General features: G+C 35.7%; 1 protein-coding gene across 1 annotated transcript; it reads left to right on the top strand.

Moving 5' to 3' along the window:
• The first annotated feature begins 962 nt into the window (after positions 1–962).
• On the top strand, positions 963–15,456 carry LOC306865349 (LIM/homeobox protein Lhx6-like). The gene is made up of 9 exons (XM_079409900.1): positions 963–1,366; positions 1,969–2,040; positions 2,463–2,645; positions 4,357–4,478; positions 11,111–11,331; positions 11,416–11,516; positions 12,463–12,558; positions 12,655–12,829; positions 13,914–15,456. Exons 1-9 carry the CDS (start codon positions 1,289–1,291, stop codon positions 13,991–13,993), a joined length of 1,128 nt encoding a protein of 375 aa, XP_079266026.1. The 5' UTR covers positions 963–1,288; the 3' UTR covers positions 13,994–15,456.
• The last annotated feature ends 504 nt before the right edge of the window (positions 15,457–15,960 follow it).

The following is a 15,960-nucleotide window of genomic DNA, read 5'->3' as shown; positions in this document are numbered from 1 at the left end:
ACATGCAACCCTTCATTCTAACACTATACATGAATCTATCCAAACAATCTTTTCCTCCCAATGCAACTGTTGCATAAGAGAAAAGGTCTACGCCGCTCCCTCTACCTGCGTATTATCTGAAGGAAAAGTGTTTTTTCCGCTGCTTCTCCCCGACATAATAATAGCATGATGGTTTCAGGCTTGGTGAAGCATATATTTTTATCTCACATGCCCATTTTAAACCAATTCAAGAAACAGATAACATTGTGAATGCATATTTTGCGATACAGTCATCTGCATAAAAATATGATCTATATCAATTATATAGGCTAGAGTTTGGCATTTAAATAGGCTACATGAACGATATATTATTGCAATATAATAGAATACGACACCTATCCAAGTGGACTTCTTATCAAATAAAAAAAATGTATCGTGCGTTTGGACATTTCATTGCATTACGCGTATAAACTGCCTCGGTAAGAAATATCTTTTTTGTTATTACAAAAACTCGCAATTACCAATCCAACTATTAACGAATAGGACCGAAATATTTGAACATTCTGTTGTTCAAAAGATAAAATTTATGTTTTTTTTTATGAAAGTTAATTTTGTTTTATAGCCTTTTTTATGCACTATAAACTGGAGCATAGCATATTTCATATAATTTATGAATCAAACGTCCTATGGAATATTCTTTAAAATCTTTGAAATATTAACTTATTTTTCCTATTTAATCTCATACTGGATACCACTAACAGCCCTGATAGGCTAAATATCGACTTTCGGATGTCGAATAGGCTATCATTTTTAATCGCTAATTTGTCAGACAATTAAGCCCCAAACATCATGCAAGGTCTCAGCATCGCAAAATGTCGATACATACTCAGGCCACTTCTCTTCCCTCCCCTCTGATCTGTCAACTTTCAGAAGGTAGGCTGTTCTCTGACTGCCTATGAGGAGAGCAGGAGCAAAACCTGCCAGCCCCTCAATTTTCTCCACTTCCTGTACTCAAGCAACTGCATCCCAAAAGAGGGAAAAAGTAGGAAATATCCTGCAAACGGTTCTAAATAAGACGTCCCGACGAACCTCTCGCGCTCTGCGCGTCTGCTGCCGCTTTACTGACCTATATATCACGAATGTCAAGACTTGCTTTCGACGTTTACCGATCGCTATTGATTGGCTGGACGGAAGGAAACGGCGAGCTGGGTTCATATTAGACTGATTTTGACCGCATGGGATAACGAATCTTTAACAGAAAAGGCTTGAAGCAAATTGAAGATCTCGAAAGAGAAGGTTAAGCCGTCAAATGTATTGGAAAAATGAGGCTTTGGCCCCTCTATCAGAGGGAAATCAGTTTCTATCCGAAGGAATTCCCTCAAAACAGGTAAGACTTTTATCGTCTCCTATTCAAGCGTGGACGAAAATGCAGTCGTGCTTATTATTATCCATTTAATTGCATAGAAAGAAAAACTATAAGCAGCCAACGTGAAAGTCCTCTCTATCATCTCCTGCAGCCTGTAACATCTTCACCTTAAAGTGATGTCATGAGAATCAGGATCTGTTCTGAATAGTGTGATTTGCGGTCCATCCTCTTCACATGCCAAGTCTGCAGAGGAAAAATTAGATTTTAATTACTGCCATTAAAAATCAAATTTGCAATTCTTTGGGTGGCCCGTTGCTTTCTCTGATTGGCAGTTGAAATTGACACTCTGGGGTCCTCTTATCGCGAGCATTTCAAGCTATTTGTAATTGCAGGTAGTTTATTTTTTTCAGATCCCTGGATTGCGTGGAAATACGATTATGGGAAGAGGCACGGGTTAAGTGTGGGGAAAAAATCAATCCAAATTGAAATCGCTTCATTAAAACCGGCTTTTTGTTGCGAGGCTCTCAATGCACGGTTAAAAAAGCGTTTTTATTGTTTTTGGACGCATATATAGAGCAGGGACCATGCCTGACATGGAGCACTGTGGCTTGACTGTGTTGTAGGTGATCTCTCCAGACTCGCACAGCACACCGGGAGCATCGCGCTGCGTGGACGGACAACACGGCCGCGCGATGGTGAGTGCGCGCGACGAGAGATAATGCGCCTTCATCGCGTCTCTGCTAGCTCAGAGTTTTGCTTTGGAAGAAAAGGCCTTCAGGCATAACATAACACTGTTTACTGATGTAATGCAATTTTGTGGATTATTTCAACTTGGATCTGTAATCCGCTTTTATATTATTAGCGTTACAAATGTCACGGAATTTCCAAATGTTAGAAAATCTCTTTATTTCTATTTAAGTTGACGCGACCATTTCAGGTTTTCCTACTTGAGAAGTTTCGATTTTCTTCATCACGAATTAAATTCGAAATTTAAGCGCAGCAAAAAACTGCTTGCGGTTTAAGTGTTCAGTTTTGATTTTTTTTTTTTAAACAGAAAATTCCTGTCAGCCTCATACTTTCCAGAGTGTGATATTTCTCGCGCTTTTTCCTGTCGCAGTCACAGTCTGACGGAGAATCTCACAGGTCTAATATGGAGAAAGAGGACCCTCGCTCTTCGCCCAGTCCGCCCTCGACGCCGTCCATCTGCTCGCCCACCTCCAGCGCCTCCTCCGTGCCGTCCACCGGGAAGAACGTGTGCGCGAGCTGCGGCCTCGAGATCCTGGACAGATATCTGCTCAAGGTGCGAGGGCGCGAGTGTGTGTTTGTGTGTGACGAGTGAACTGACTCGGTTATATAGGCTAATATTAGTGGAGTGGAGCTTTTGCACACAACATTATGTAGTTGGAACGATTTAGTATGCTTTGTCTGATTGTTGCTTTTATAATTATTTTATATTGTTTAATATTAATTATTATTTGTATTAAGTCTTATGTTTGGGGTCTTTTTAATAGATCTAAAAATATAGGCTTCTTAAAATGATCGACTAAATAATTAACATGTGTTTCTAAACAAAATTGATGCTTCAATAAATGTTACATGAGCACTGAAAAAATGATACGTTGAATTTACTAATTGTTTTTTAAGGTAAGTGGTTGCAATCAATTTATTTTAGCTACATTTAAATAAACAAATTTTGCTGAAAGTTAGTCAACTAAATTTGATTATTTAAATGTAGCTCAAATAGATTGATTGCAACCACTTACCTTAAAAAAATGAGTATATTTTTTTTCAGTGAGGATACGTATGTTTTGGGTCTCAGAATCCTCATGTAGCCTATAAATGAGTAAATAGGCCTATAAAAAAGTAAAACATCAACACATTTGTTTTGTTTTTATTCTACTTTCTACTATGTTTCTCTTTTTTGTTTTATTTTTTTTTTGCTGAGGTCAAATTGTTCAGAAGCAGAAACGTTACTAACCTTCCTAATAGTATTTCTGAAAACTGCATGCCAACTTTGATAAAAACAGATTGGGTTCAGGTTTCTGTAATGTCTGCATGTGTTTTGGTTTGGTCAGAGGAGCATATTATAATAATGTGAACGGGAAAAGAGTTATTTAACACATACATCATATAATAAAGTAAATTTCAGCATAACAGGATGGGTAAAAATGATTACGATTAGTTAAATCTATAGATATAGATGTTGATTTTTCAATGACTAGTCGTTTTTAGTGCAGATGTTGACAGTATCGACCTGCTTGTTTTTCAGGAAGTGCGTGTGTTGCGCGTGAGGATCATTAGAGCGCGAGCTCTCCGACTGTAGTGTTTTGCTCTTTTGCGGAAACTAATAAAACAGTGCGTGAGTTTATTACAATTTAGTCAGGATGAGCGAACTTAGTCCCCTTTTTGTGCATTTCCCTTTTCCTCAGCTCTTGGGATCTGAGAGTCTGGGAATGTAATTGCACTTATTATTTTTCGACAGAAATAAAAAAAAATATTTCTAAAATGCACCTCACGTGTGTCGGAAATGATCCACAGAGAACATGGTTATAATCATAATTTTAAATCCCAAATCTCAGTAATCAAATTTGAAATATCAATAATTAGGCCTACACATTTCTGGACGGAATATGTTGCAAGTTTGATTAACAGTATTAAATTATACTTTTTTTTTTTGCTTAAAATTCAACAAAATGGGCTAAGTAATGTGCATGCATCTACATTTATATTGAAACAAATTTGTACACAGCGCAATTCAAAAGAAATATTCACCAAAATCTAATTTTAAATCACACCTTTAATTATAAACAAAACATTTTATTTAATAGCCTGTCATATTTATGTGATTATATTTTGAGACTCTTCATACAGAAACACGTGTGTGCGGCTCGACTTATTAATTTTAATGCACGTTGACATTCCATTTTCGAAAACTATGCACGACGAATATTATGAAAGGCCTTTTTAAAGAATATACTAATTTCATTATTATATTTTCATATTTGTTACAGGTTAATAATCTGATCTGGCACGTGAGGTGTCTGGAGTGTTCCGTTTGCAGGACGTCACTACGTCAACACAGCAGCTGCTACATCAAAAATAAAGAAATCTTCTGTAAAATGGATTATTTCAGGTAGGGTAAGTTTTCACTTTCTGTCCTCAGAAATATCAGGAGTGCATATTAACGAAATACTGCTTAATTTTTTAACTTTTGGTTGAAAATGCGTTGCGTGAGTGTTTCGTGTTTGGGTTTAATGCTAAAAATACGATTTCTTAAAAAAGTAGCGATTTAATTCTTACCACGACAAATACATATAATTATGCAATACGCCGTTTGTAATTTAGTGAATTGTCTTGTGATAAAATCTTTGAAAAAAAGACCTCATACAACAATATAAAATATCAATAACATCAGAAAACGTGATATTCGTAACATTCGATTTATTAGAAGCATTTCTATTTGCAGCTAATTTATTCATCAGATAGAAAATTTTATACTTGTCTTCTCTAAAGCTCCATTAGAACTGCGTTTTATATTATAATAGTTAAACACACAAACAATTGATCTGAGACCGAAATAACAGTCGCAGCTTATTGTAAGTAAATATTTTATAATACTTTAATTGGTGTTTCCGATTCAGTCATTTTAAATAATATTTTTTTAACAATTTAGATGTTACCACATGAAGCACTTTTTTGTTTTTGTTTTTTTTTGTGTGCATTGGATTATGCAAAAAAAGAAAAAAAATATTTTACTGTCCACAAAAGGAGATGATGTCAATAGTAGGTCTAAATAGTATTTGATTATTAGTAGAATTAAATTTGCCAGTATTTCCTTGTTTGTGACTGAATAGTGTTAGAAATCAAACACAAGTTACATAATTCTATCTCTGGTTAAAATCCAGTAATATGCTGATGGGAAGGCATGGAGTGAGGGAGATCCGACAGGGAAGCTGTGAAATTGCATTGAGACTAGAAGGGCTGCGATATGGCATGATTGCAGAGCACTCAGCAAGGCCTGTGAATGGCAGTGTGATATTGGCCAGCCTTCCCTGCTTATTGCCCGTCAATATGAATGATAGTCAATGCTGTGTTGCAGGAGAGGGTTTGTTTTCTACGTTAAAGCCAATAATCTGAAGAGATGCTCCATGAGATGGTGCATCAATGCCTTGATCTTCACTGGTTGAGTTGAGTCTAGGGCGTCAGGATCTCTCTGGCTGTGATTACAAGAGGAATCTCTGAAAGGAATGCAAAAAACTACACAAAACAACCTTTATAGGGGAATATGTTATAGATTTTATTATGGACAAAACCATATTCTGAAGATGGCGAGTTGTGGTTTAGTACAATAGAAATGTGAAATGATGAAATGTTTTGAGAAATGCTTAATGACGGCAGTTAAATGAAAAGGACAAGGGTTTAATGTGTATTATTTTATTGGCATTATATGCTAAAAATATTCACATTTCATCTAACTAACCTTTAAGCTAACCTAAAGTGTGATTTGCATGTGAGCTTGTAGAAAATTAATAAATAAAATAGTTAAATTCAGATGAATAAAATAAATGCAAATTGCAGCATCCAATTTTTCAGATGTTTAAAATAGCTATACATATAAAATTGTATTTTATATATATATATATATATATATAAAAAAAATAGCAGAATTTTATTTTATTATATAAAATGTTAATGTATTTTTGTTCCTCTGCAGTTCTGTATGTCAAAACAGCAACCATGGGGGTTTATGTTGGTTTTGGCATAATAAAATACAGCCTCACATTGAAGTTTTTTCCCCTAATTATCTGAGTTAATCAGGAAACGTAATCAGATATACGGTTAACGTTTTTTGAGTTGGAATCACAGGAACATCCCTGGAAGCGAAATACTGATTGACTCACGTTTGCCTTGAAAAAGAGACAGTAATAGCTCCATGCTTGTGGAGTCGAGTTCAGTGATCTGAAGCACACATGTGTTTTTCTCCAGTGGCATTGAAACATCTCTCCTGTCAAGTCTTCTGCAAATAGAAGAGTTCCTTAGTATGAGTGGATTTCACCTTTTTTTAGTCTGAGTGTTGGTACCCATTTATATATATATATATATATATTTCATATACAGATTGAGATCATAACTGCTAGCAGAACGCAGCATTTGACATAATTGCTTGAAACAAATTCTGTACATTTATCTCCACACTCTTAAGTTCTTTATTGGCATCGATGGTTCCATAAAGAACCTTTAACATTCATGTAATCTTTCCGTTCCACAAAAGATTTTTTATAATGGAAAAAGGTTCTTTAGATTTTTTAAATGTTCTTCACATTGAGAAAAATGGTTCTTTTAAGAACTGTTCGCTGATAGGTTCTTTTATGGCATTGCTGTAAAAACTCATTTTGCAACCTTAATAAGAGTGTATATTTATATAACTGGACATAAATTTATCCATGAACTGGTTTTAAGTTTAGATGTCAATTATTTGTTTTCTTTGTCCATTGATACAATAAGTAGACTTGTGATTGGTGGACCTGTGGCACAAGCTTATGAACGCAATGCCATGTTCGTCTCTGGCAGTTGGATTGTTTTGCTGGTGCTGCACAACACCAATAGAGGACGCCCATCATATGCCTGAAAGGAAAAGGATCTCCATTGATTTCTTGCAAAAAAGGAAAACAAAACACAAGAAGATATGTTTCATTTGTGTTGGTCTCTCATCTGGGGCAGATTGACAGCTGCTCTAATAGAGTGTAATTACAGGAAATCAAAGTGGGTTTGCTATGTGTGTGAGGGGGGGAGGCAGATCTGGCGGTAAGGGTCAGAGTGGAGACTGTACCTACGCTAAAAAGAAACAGCCACAAAGGCACGAGCATCAGGCCACACAGGACGTCAGAGGAGGCTGTTAATCAGAGGAACCAAAGGATAAGGACAGGGTGATGGAGTAAGGTGGTAACGAGTGGGTTTGTGCAGAACTGAGATCGCTAGATTTGGAGGAGATGACGTACTGTAATGGCCATATGCGCGTACAGGACTCCTAGTGTTTCAATGCAAACAGAAGTAAACAGAGCTTGTTTAACTCATAACTTGCTGGAGAATACGAGAAATTATATGAGTGACTGAAATTATCAAATGTGTTTTTTTTCTGGTTAACAGAGGAAAAATATTGCTTCAACATATGGATAAGTTTGAGAATAAAAGATAAAGAGAATAATATTTTTTCTGTGGATGGGTGCTATGGTGTTGTTAGGTTGTCTGAAATCGCAAACTAATCTAGTAGGTACTACATTTGGTTTGATACTTTGTGACCATAAAAAGTATGTTTTATATAAATGTGTAGCATGAATCAAATTTGGACGTACTACATCTGACGTGTTGTTACTGTCATGTGACCTACGCCGTCAGTCGCGTCGCTTCACTGCCATCCACAAATCCTCTCCCGTGGCCTCATGGGATAGTAAAGAGTCATCAAATGCGCAATCCAGAAATTTGCCGGAAGTACTACTTCATCCAGTTACTTTTCGCCTACTGTTTTTCGCATTCTCTATAGTATGAAATAGGAATTGTCAAATAGGTTAAAGAGACTTGTATGAATTTCTTGTGTTTTGTGTTGAACACAAAAGAAGATATTTTGAAGAATCTTGATAACCAAACTGCTGCTGGTAGCCATTGACTTTCATAGTATGAAGAAAATACTGTGGAAGTCAATAGGTACCAGCAACTGTTTGGTTAGACACATTCTTCAAAATATTTTCTTTTGTCTTCAACAGAAGAAAGAAATACATATAGGTTTGGATCAATCACAATGTAGTATGCAAATAACTGCAAAAAAGCAAACAAATCACATACTATAAATTTGGACGTACTACTTTTTTCACATACTGTTTTTCGCATACTATATAGTACGGAAGTAAGCACTTTCAACTGCAATAATGGGACCTTCATGAGTTTCTTTTAATCTTGAACACAAAAGAGGATATTTTGAAGAATGTAGATAACCAAACAGTTGCTGGTAGCCATTGACTTTCGTAGTTTCGTAAAAAATACTGTGGAGGTCAACGGCTACCAGCAACTGATTGGTCAGACCTATTCTTCAAAATATCTTCAAATTTGTAACAACAAGAAGAGTAAATGATGACAATTTTTTTTTATAGATGCAAGTCTCTATTATGCTTTCTAGATATAGTGGACGTCTACCATGTTTCTCTGACAATTTATCATCCACCAGGTTTCGTTGATGCAAGTGCTAAAGAATGGAAAAGCACACCTCAAAAAGTTGTAAGATTTGCGGTATTATTTATGCCTGTTGCACAAGCAATGGAATGGGACGAGTTACATACCAAAATGAAATACTCACGATTCTGGGTTTTGAAAAACCACCATGAGCAATAGTAAAAGTGATGCTCGCTGTAGCAAGCACCACTAATATGTCTCAGCAGTCTCTGAGAGGGAGATTTCCCCCAGATTATAATACTCCAAGAGTATATCAAATTTAATCTACCGAATTTGTACTTCCACAAGCTTCTCTTTTCCAGCCAAAGGTGAATTTCTCCAGCGCTGAGGGAAACGCTTTGCGGCTGCAGGAATTTTCCCCGGCGAGTTATGATCTGCAGGACAGAAATAAATCCAGAATAAGCACAACAACGCACAATCAGACGTGCGGCAGATCTGAACAAAAACAAAACCCCCTAAGATCTTTATGGCTTTTCTGAAAGGTTTTGCGGTAAATTAACTGCCATGACAGATTACGGCTCCGTTCCACAATGTTTCTCCTCTAAACACACGTCTGAAATGCATCATTACTCAAACGTTGTATTCTTTGTCTGGAACGATGCTGTCAGAATATGGTGCGCAGTGTACACAGAAAGCCCTTTGAATGCTTTCTGCAGGCATTAATACTTGAGGCGTGTTTTATGTGTCGATACTTTGCACCTAAGTGGACTGTAAATATTTTTGAAGAGTTTTGATTCAGGTTTGTTTTCGCTTCTTGGCTCATCCTGCTCAAATGCCGATTGGCAGAGACAAATTATTCCTGGTTTGTTGAGCCCCGTGGGGCTCCCTGGTGGGCTATGATGTCATTTCCAGTGGATGAACGCCCCGTGGGCCCCACTGCGGGATTTTCGGGGCCAGTGTCATCATTTTTCAGTAGCGTATACGGGGGAAATCGCGTATCTCGATATCCCGTGTTTCTTTGCAGTCGGAGGAGGTTGTGTGTGAAACTTTGTTTACACAAGGGCTCCCAATGACAGAGGTGTAGTGATGGAGGGGGGCTCAGATTCAGGCCAAAAAAGGGCCGTGCCTGGCCAGCTGCAGAATATTAGTCTCTTCTAGTCCTCTCATCACTGGAAACCCCTCTTTGGTCACCCAAATGTGATGTCTGGGTCAAGAAAAAAAAGGCACGGTCAGCCCTGTCCAGTCAAAATAACACTTCATTTTAGCAGTACTCGCTGTTGGTTTGTATCGCCGCAGGGTTGTTTACAGAGTCCTGTTGATCGCAGGATAACAGAAGAGGTGCTATAAGCAACTACACGGCCATATGGCTGCTGAAAATGCAGGGCTGAAGTAAATATGGAATACGTATGCGGTTTACAAATCACACTCAGCTGAGAATGTGATGATTAATGTCAGCAGTAACATCAATAACATAGCAGCATCTTAACTCCATTTATGCATCAACTTTTTAGTGTATTATATAATTAGATACAATAAACAGATAAAAAACAGAATCATTTTGTAGCAAAGTCAGTGAATAAATTGTAGAATAAATAAATAAATGATCAAACAAATAGGTAGATAGATATTAAAATAATCTCGTATTTAAAAAAATTATAATTTCATTAAACAAAACTAAGAAAAAAAACATTATCCAGAGTTTTAAGTATGTAAAGTATGCAGTTTTCGATTAATTTATTGCAGAAAATTCTCTCTATTTTAAAAAATACTTTAATTATATATAATGTAATAAACTAATTATATACAGTTCTCACTTAATATATTGTAAGTAAAAATATATTTTTTAATAATATTACCGTATATATTAAACAAAGTAATATATATATATACTATAAACTAATTATTTCAATATATATGTATTTTTCAATTATTTAAAATATAGTTTATATAATATTATATAATATATATCATATTAAAAATTTAATATATATATAATATATATATATATATATATATATATATATATATATATATATATATATATATATATATATATATATATATAAAAAAATAAAAAATATATATTATATGTTATATATATGAAACAACGTAATATATCAACTCCCTGGCTTAATTTTTATATGCATATAAATCATATCTGAAGACCTTTACACAAAAGAAAAAGTGGAGGTGGTTTACAAACAGACCAAATTTTACATGCATTACGCACTTTGTTGGATGAAATCAAGAGTTTATGGATCCTATCAGCACAGTTTATCAGCAGACATTTCCTGTCGACCTGCAGCTCAGAGAATTACTAGTGGTTTGTTTGTGCTGAGAGTTTTACAGCCGTGTCTGACACGTTTAGCGGTTATCTTTTAGACACGGTTCAGCCTATCTGTATTCTGTTTTCTGCCAGCGAGAGCGTTCTGTGGAGAAACAAAATACTTGCTTCGCTGTTAAACTAAATCCAGAACAAGAAGCAAAATGCACAAATGCTTTTATCATTACACTAGCTTATTTTAATACTAAGCACATGTGTAACATGTTTTATTGTTTATGGGATAAGTATTGATGCCCAAGCCCTTCTCTGTCTCACAGTAGGTTTGGTACAAAGTGTGCCCGCTGTGGCCGGCAGATCTACGCCAGCGACTGGGTACGGCGAGCCAGAGGCAATGCCTACCATCTGGCCTGCTTCGCCTGCTTCTCCTGCAAACGGCAGCTGTCCACAGGAGAGGAGTTCGGGCTGGTGGAGGAGAAAGTACTTTGTCGGATCCATTACGACACAATGGTGGAGAACCTGAAACGGGCTGCTGAGAGCGGTACGTGTGTTTCAGATGCATTTCGCTTTAAGTCTTATTGATCTGAAAAGAGTTTCTAACCACTTTCCCCGGGTTTTTATGCAGGAAGCGGACTCACTCTGGAGGGGGCGGTGCCATCAGAACAGGACAGTCAACCAAAACCAGCCAAAAGGGCACGAACGTCCTTCACTGCAGAACAGCTGCAGGTAAGATGATCAAACACAATGAAGAAGCAAACCCCTCTTTGTGGTTATACTTTTGTCTGGTATACATTCATATTTCAGTTCCATTTAATGTTTTAAACACATGGAAGAGTATTCACGTGGCACGATACCCCTACTGTATCATAATTAAAACACAATTTCCAAGGTCTTTAAATGATCAAAACTTCTTGCTTATAATCTACTACATGCTTTCTGTCGTCTGATTGATCATTTATACTTTTTAAAGGTCATTTAGTATAATTGTAAAAATGTCTTTTTGATTTGAAATCTTTACTGATTTTATAAAGTAAACATGAGAATACTTTATATTGTTAATATTTCAAGATCAACTCTTACTGGACTGAAGCAGTTTAGGTTTACTTGATTATCCATATATCATTTTTTAGAAAAATCGTGTTAAAATATGAGTATCAATTATGATCCATCAGGCTTTTAAGGAACGTTTATTTATTCATCTCTCAATCATTGTATTACATTGCATTATAAGTTTTGAAACTACATAGCTTTGATAATCAAACTAAGTATAAAAATAAATAAAGAGTGAAAACTGATATCCATATGCAGTTTATGTAAGTAGCCTGATATACTGTTATAAAGATAATTGATTTAGATTACAAGATATGAGAATTTCATCTCACTCTGAATAAAATTGAGTTTTTCCTCCTTAAGTATGAGCGCTATATTCTCAATACATCATACTTTATGAGCCATAAAAGCCTGATGTATCAAATATGATACTCAACAAAAAACACACATGCAAACTCTTCCAATAAATTGTTCCATTGAAAAAGTATTTTAATTTACTTTATAATAATTTGTAATTACGTTTTTTATTATTTATAATATATTTGATTATTTGTAATGTATAAATCCTTTACAAATATGCATTTCTCCCCATGAGCTAATGTGGCACTTGTTGCATGCACAGGTAATGCAGGCACAGTTTGCACAGGACAACAACCCTGACGCTCAGACCCTGCAGAAGTTGGCAGACATGACAGGACTGAGTAGACGAGTCATACAGGTGACAAAAATCTCTTAATGTTTCCTTAATACCTCCATTCCATTCAAATGCAGTAAAAGAGACAGCTCGTCTTGACAGTTGCTTGTATTTTCATAGGTTTGGTTTCAAAACTGCAGAGCGAGGCATAAAAAGCACACCCCACAGCACAGCGGCCCACCTCAAGCTCACCCGCAGGCCCGCATGCCCCCCTCGCTGCCCGACGAGCTGCATTACTCCCCTTTCGGAAGTCCTGAGAGAGCACGCATGGTGGCCCTGCACGGGTACATCGAAAGTGAGTATTTACTGCTGTCATTACAGCCAAAGGGCAAGAAAAACTGTAATTCAGCACCAATTTTCATTCCAATTGTTATTTCGAATAATATATTAACGGTAATAATGATATCTAAAATATTTACTGTAATATATATTACTGTTAAAAATTTAAGAATAATTATGGTTTTGAAGAAGTCTCTTCTGCTCACCAAGGCTGCATTTATTTGATCAAAAATACAGTAAAACAGTAATATTGTGAAATAGTTTTACATTTTAAAAGAACGGTTGTCTGTTGTAATATATTGTAAAACGTAAGTTATTCATGTGATGCAAAGCTGAATTCTCAGCATCTTTCATCCAGTCTTCAGAGTCACACGATCCTTCAGAAATAATTCTAATATGCTGATCTGATGCTCAAGAAACTTTTTTTTAATCAATGTTGAAAGTAGTTGTGCTGCTTAATATTATCGTGGGAACTGTAATACGCTACCATTTAAAAGTTAATAAGATTTTAAATATATATATATATATATATATATATATATATATATACTTTTATTCAGCAAGGATGCATTAAATTGTTCAAAAGTGACAGTAAAGACCTTTGTGTTACAAAAGATTTGAATTTCAAATAAAAGCTGTTCTTCTGAACTTTCAATTTATCAAAGAATCTTGAAGAAATGGAGTCATGGTTTCCACAGAAATATTAAGCTGTTGTCAACATTAATAATAATCAGAAATGTTTCTTGAGCAGCAAATCATCATGTTAGATTGATTTCTGAAGGATCATGTGAAACTGAAGACTGGAGTAATGATGCTCACATAATCTAAGAAAAAAAACATATTTAAAATATATTAAAACAGAAAGCCGTTATTTTAAATTCACAATCCTTCACTGTATCTTTGTTCAAATAAATGTAATTCTTTTCAAATCATTTAAAAATCTTAATTATTCCAAACTTAGTGTAAAAAGTAGTCACATTTTTTTCAAACCAAACTGGTGGCATTTTTACTAGTGTTCTTGGGACTAAAAATATGTAGTGATGAATTAATATAGCTAGAGATTAATATTTTGTTGTGTTTATTTTGTTTTGGTTTCGCAGGTCATCCCTTCTCGGTGCTCACCACACAGAGCCTCCCTCATCAGGCCATGACGTTGCCGCAGCTCCCTCTCAGCCGCTAACGCCCCCGCCTCGCACTGACCCCTGACCCCTTCACCCTGACCTCCTACTCCAAACCTCCGTCCCCCAGAGGTTGAATCTGGCTGAAGGAGAGGGTCACGGTCCCTCTTGCTCTTGACCTCTGAACTCGCAAAGAGAGAGACTGTTTCCTCTCTGGTTTCATTGGAAAGGATTTTACCCTGCATCTAGTCACTCTCGGTTAAGGAAAACTGCATACGTGACCTGTGAATTTAGGACTTTGTCACCAAGACCAGGATCTGGACTTTTGGACAAAAAGAAAAGACTCGAGCACACACTGTAAAAGACTAGCGCTCTTGGTGCGTCCTCTCTTCTGATAGTCTCATCTGACTCTTGTTCAGCTTTTGGAGACTCTGAATGCAAACAAATGGAATGTAAAGTTACCAGCATCAGTGTTAAACATTTTAGATTGAAAAGGGCAAAAGCACAAGAGATGTGGATGGGAAATAAATGGCATAGAACCAGGTGGTAAGACAAATTTTCTCTCTCTTTTTCCTTGCCGAAATACGCCACGACTGAAATCTGTACTAAGCCAGTGAAACGAATTTATGCCACAGTTCAGTTCACTATTCCTTGCTTTCTTGTTCTAACACCCGTATGCAAAGCATATGTTTTTTCTTGGACCTAAAAAGCCAGCAGTCTTGATTTGTCCACAGATTTCACTCTAAAAATAATTGTCCATAAAGACCATAAAGTCCATCATTTAATTGTAAAAATAACTGCAAATTGTTTCTGCAATTGTTTGTCAACATTTTCGAAAGCAGATAGTTTTAGAAAAGTGAAATTGTTTCATTTTAGATGCAGGTAAAATGTTAAATAATCATTTCCATAGTTTAAAAAGATGTCTAAATCTTTGATATCGTCCCTGATTTTATTATTTTCCAAAATGAACTGTTGTCATTGCAGTTTACCTGCAATCATAGACTACAACTGACGTTGATCTTAGTGTGAGTTTATTTCAGTGCTCTGAACATTTTTTACAAAAAGATGTAAAGAAATATTTAGGATCAAGAAGGGATTATCAATGACAAACAACAGTATTTTGTGCGTAAGATGGAAAGGAAGAGGAAAACTAAGACTAAAAAGAGCACTTGAGTAAAATGTAAAGAAAATGTACATGTAATGTATTTTTATTTAAGCAGTGTCCTGACTTTATGTGGGAGACGAATGTGTCTGTGTTTCATTGTTTTCTTCATACATGTGTGAGGTATATGCCTCAGCTGTGACGAGGGAGCAGGAGTGTTGTATACTTGCTGCAGACACGTTGTATACTAACAGATAGGAGCTGTGTACAGGTCTGCAACCGGGGGAAAAGTCTGAAATTGTAACTTAAATTTGAGAAATGCATTCTTGTGTTCTGAATGGGGGACAAGGCCTCTACATTCTTGTATTTATTATGACAGGTAGCCTGTAAGCACTTTTCCCCACTTCCACACGTCTGTTTTGTAAAAAATAAAATAATTAACTATTTCCGTGGCTGTGCATCATTAATTACCTATTTATTGGATATGCATATTTTTTCAATAAATGCATTTTTTTTAAATAAATAAATGAATTAAGTTTAAAGTGATTTTCCAGTGCTTAAAAAGCCTATAAAGAATCTGTGTGTGTGTGTGAGTGTATATTATTAAGGCACTATTTACATGTGTTAAATACATGTCAAGTATTTGTCAAATACATCATTCTGTATTTTATATATATATAAAATTTTCTTGACCTTTTTTTTAAATACTTGTGCTAGCTTGGATGTTATTTGTTAAAATATACATGTTTCATTCAGTACCATGGTATTCCCAGTATAGTATTTTTTAAAAGGAACATTATGACACGAAATACAGATTCTATATCTTACTACTACAGGTTATGATGACAGGATAGGATATTATGACATATTTCAAATATTACATATAACAGATCATTTGAAAATAATATTTTTAAGGTTTTTTTGTCA

The sequence above is a fragment of the Barbus barbus genome, assembly GCF_936440315.1.
Source record: "Barbus barbus genome assembly, chromosome: 47".
Taxonomy (NCBI): domain Eukaryota; kingdom Metazoa; phylum Chordata; class Actinopteri; order Cypriniformes; family Cyprinidae; genus Barbus; species Barbus barbus.
The sequence above is the reverse complement of the archived record's forward strand: the minus strand, read 5'-3'. Positions and strand labels throughout refer to the sequence as shown.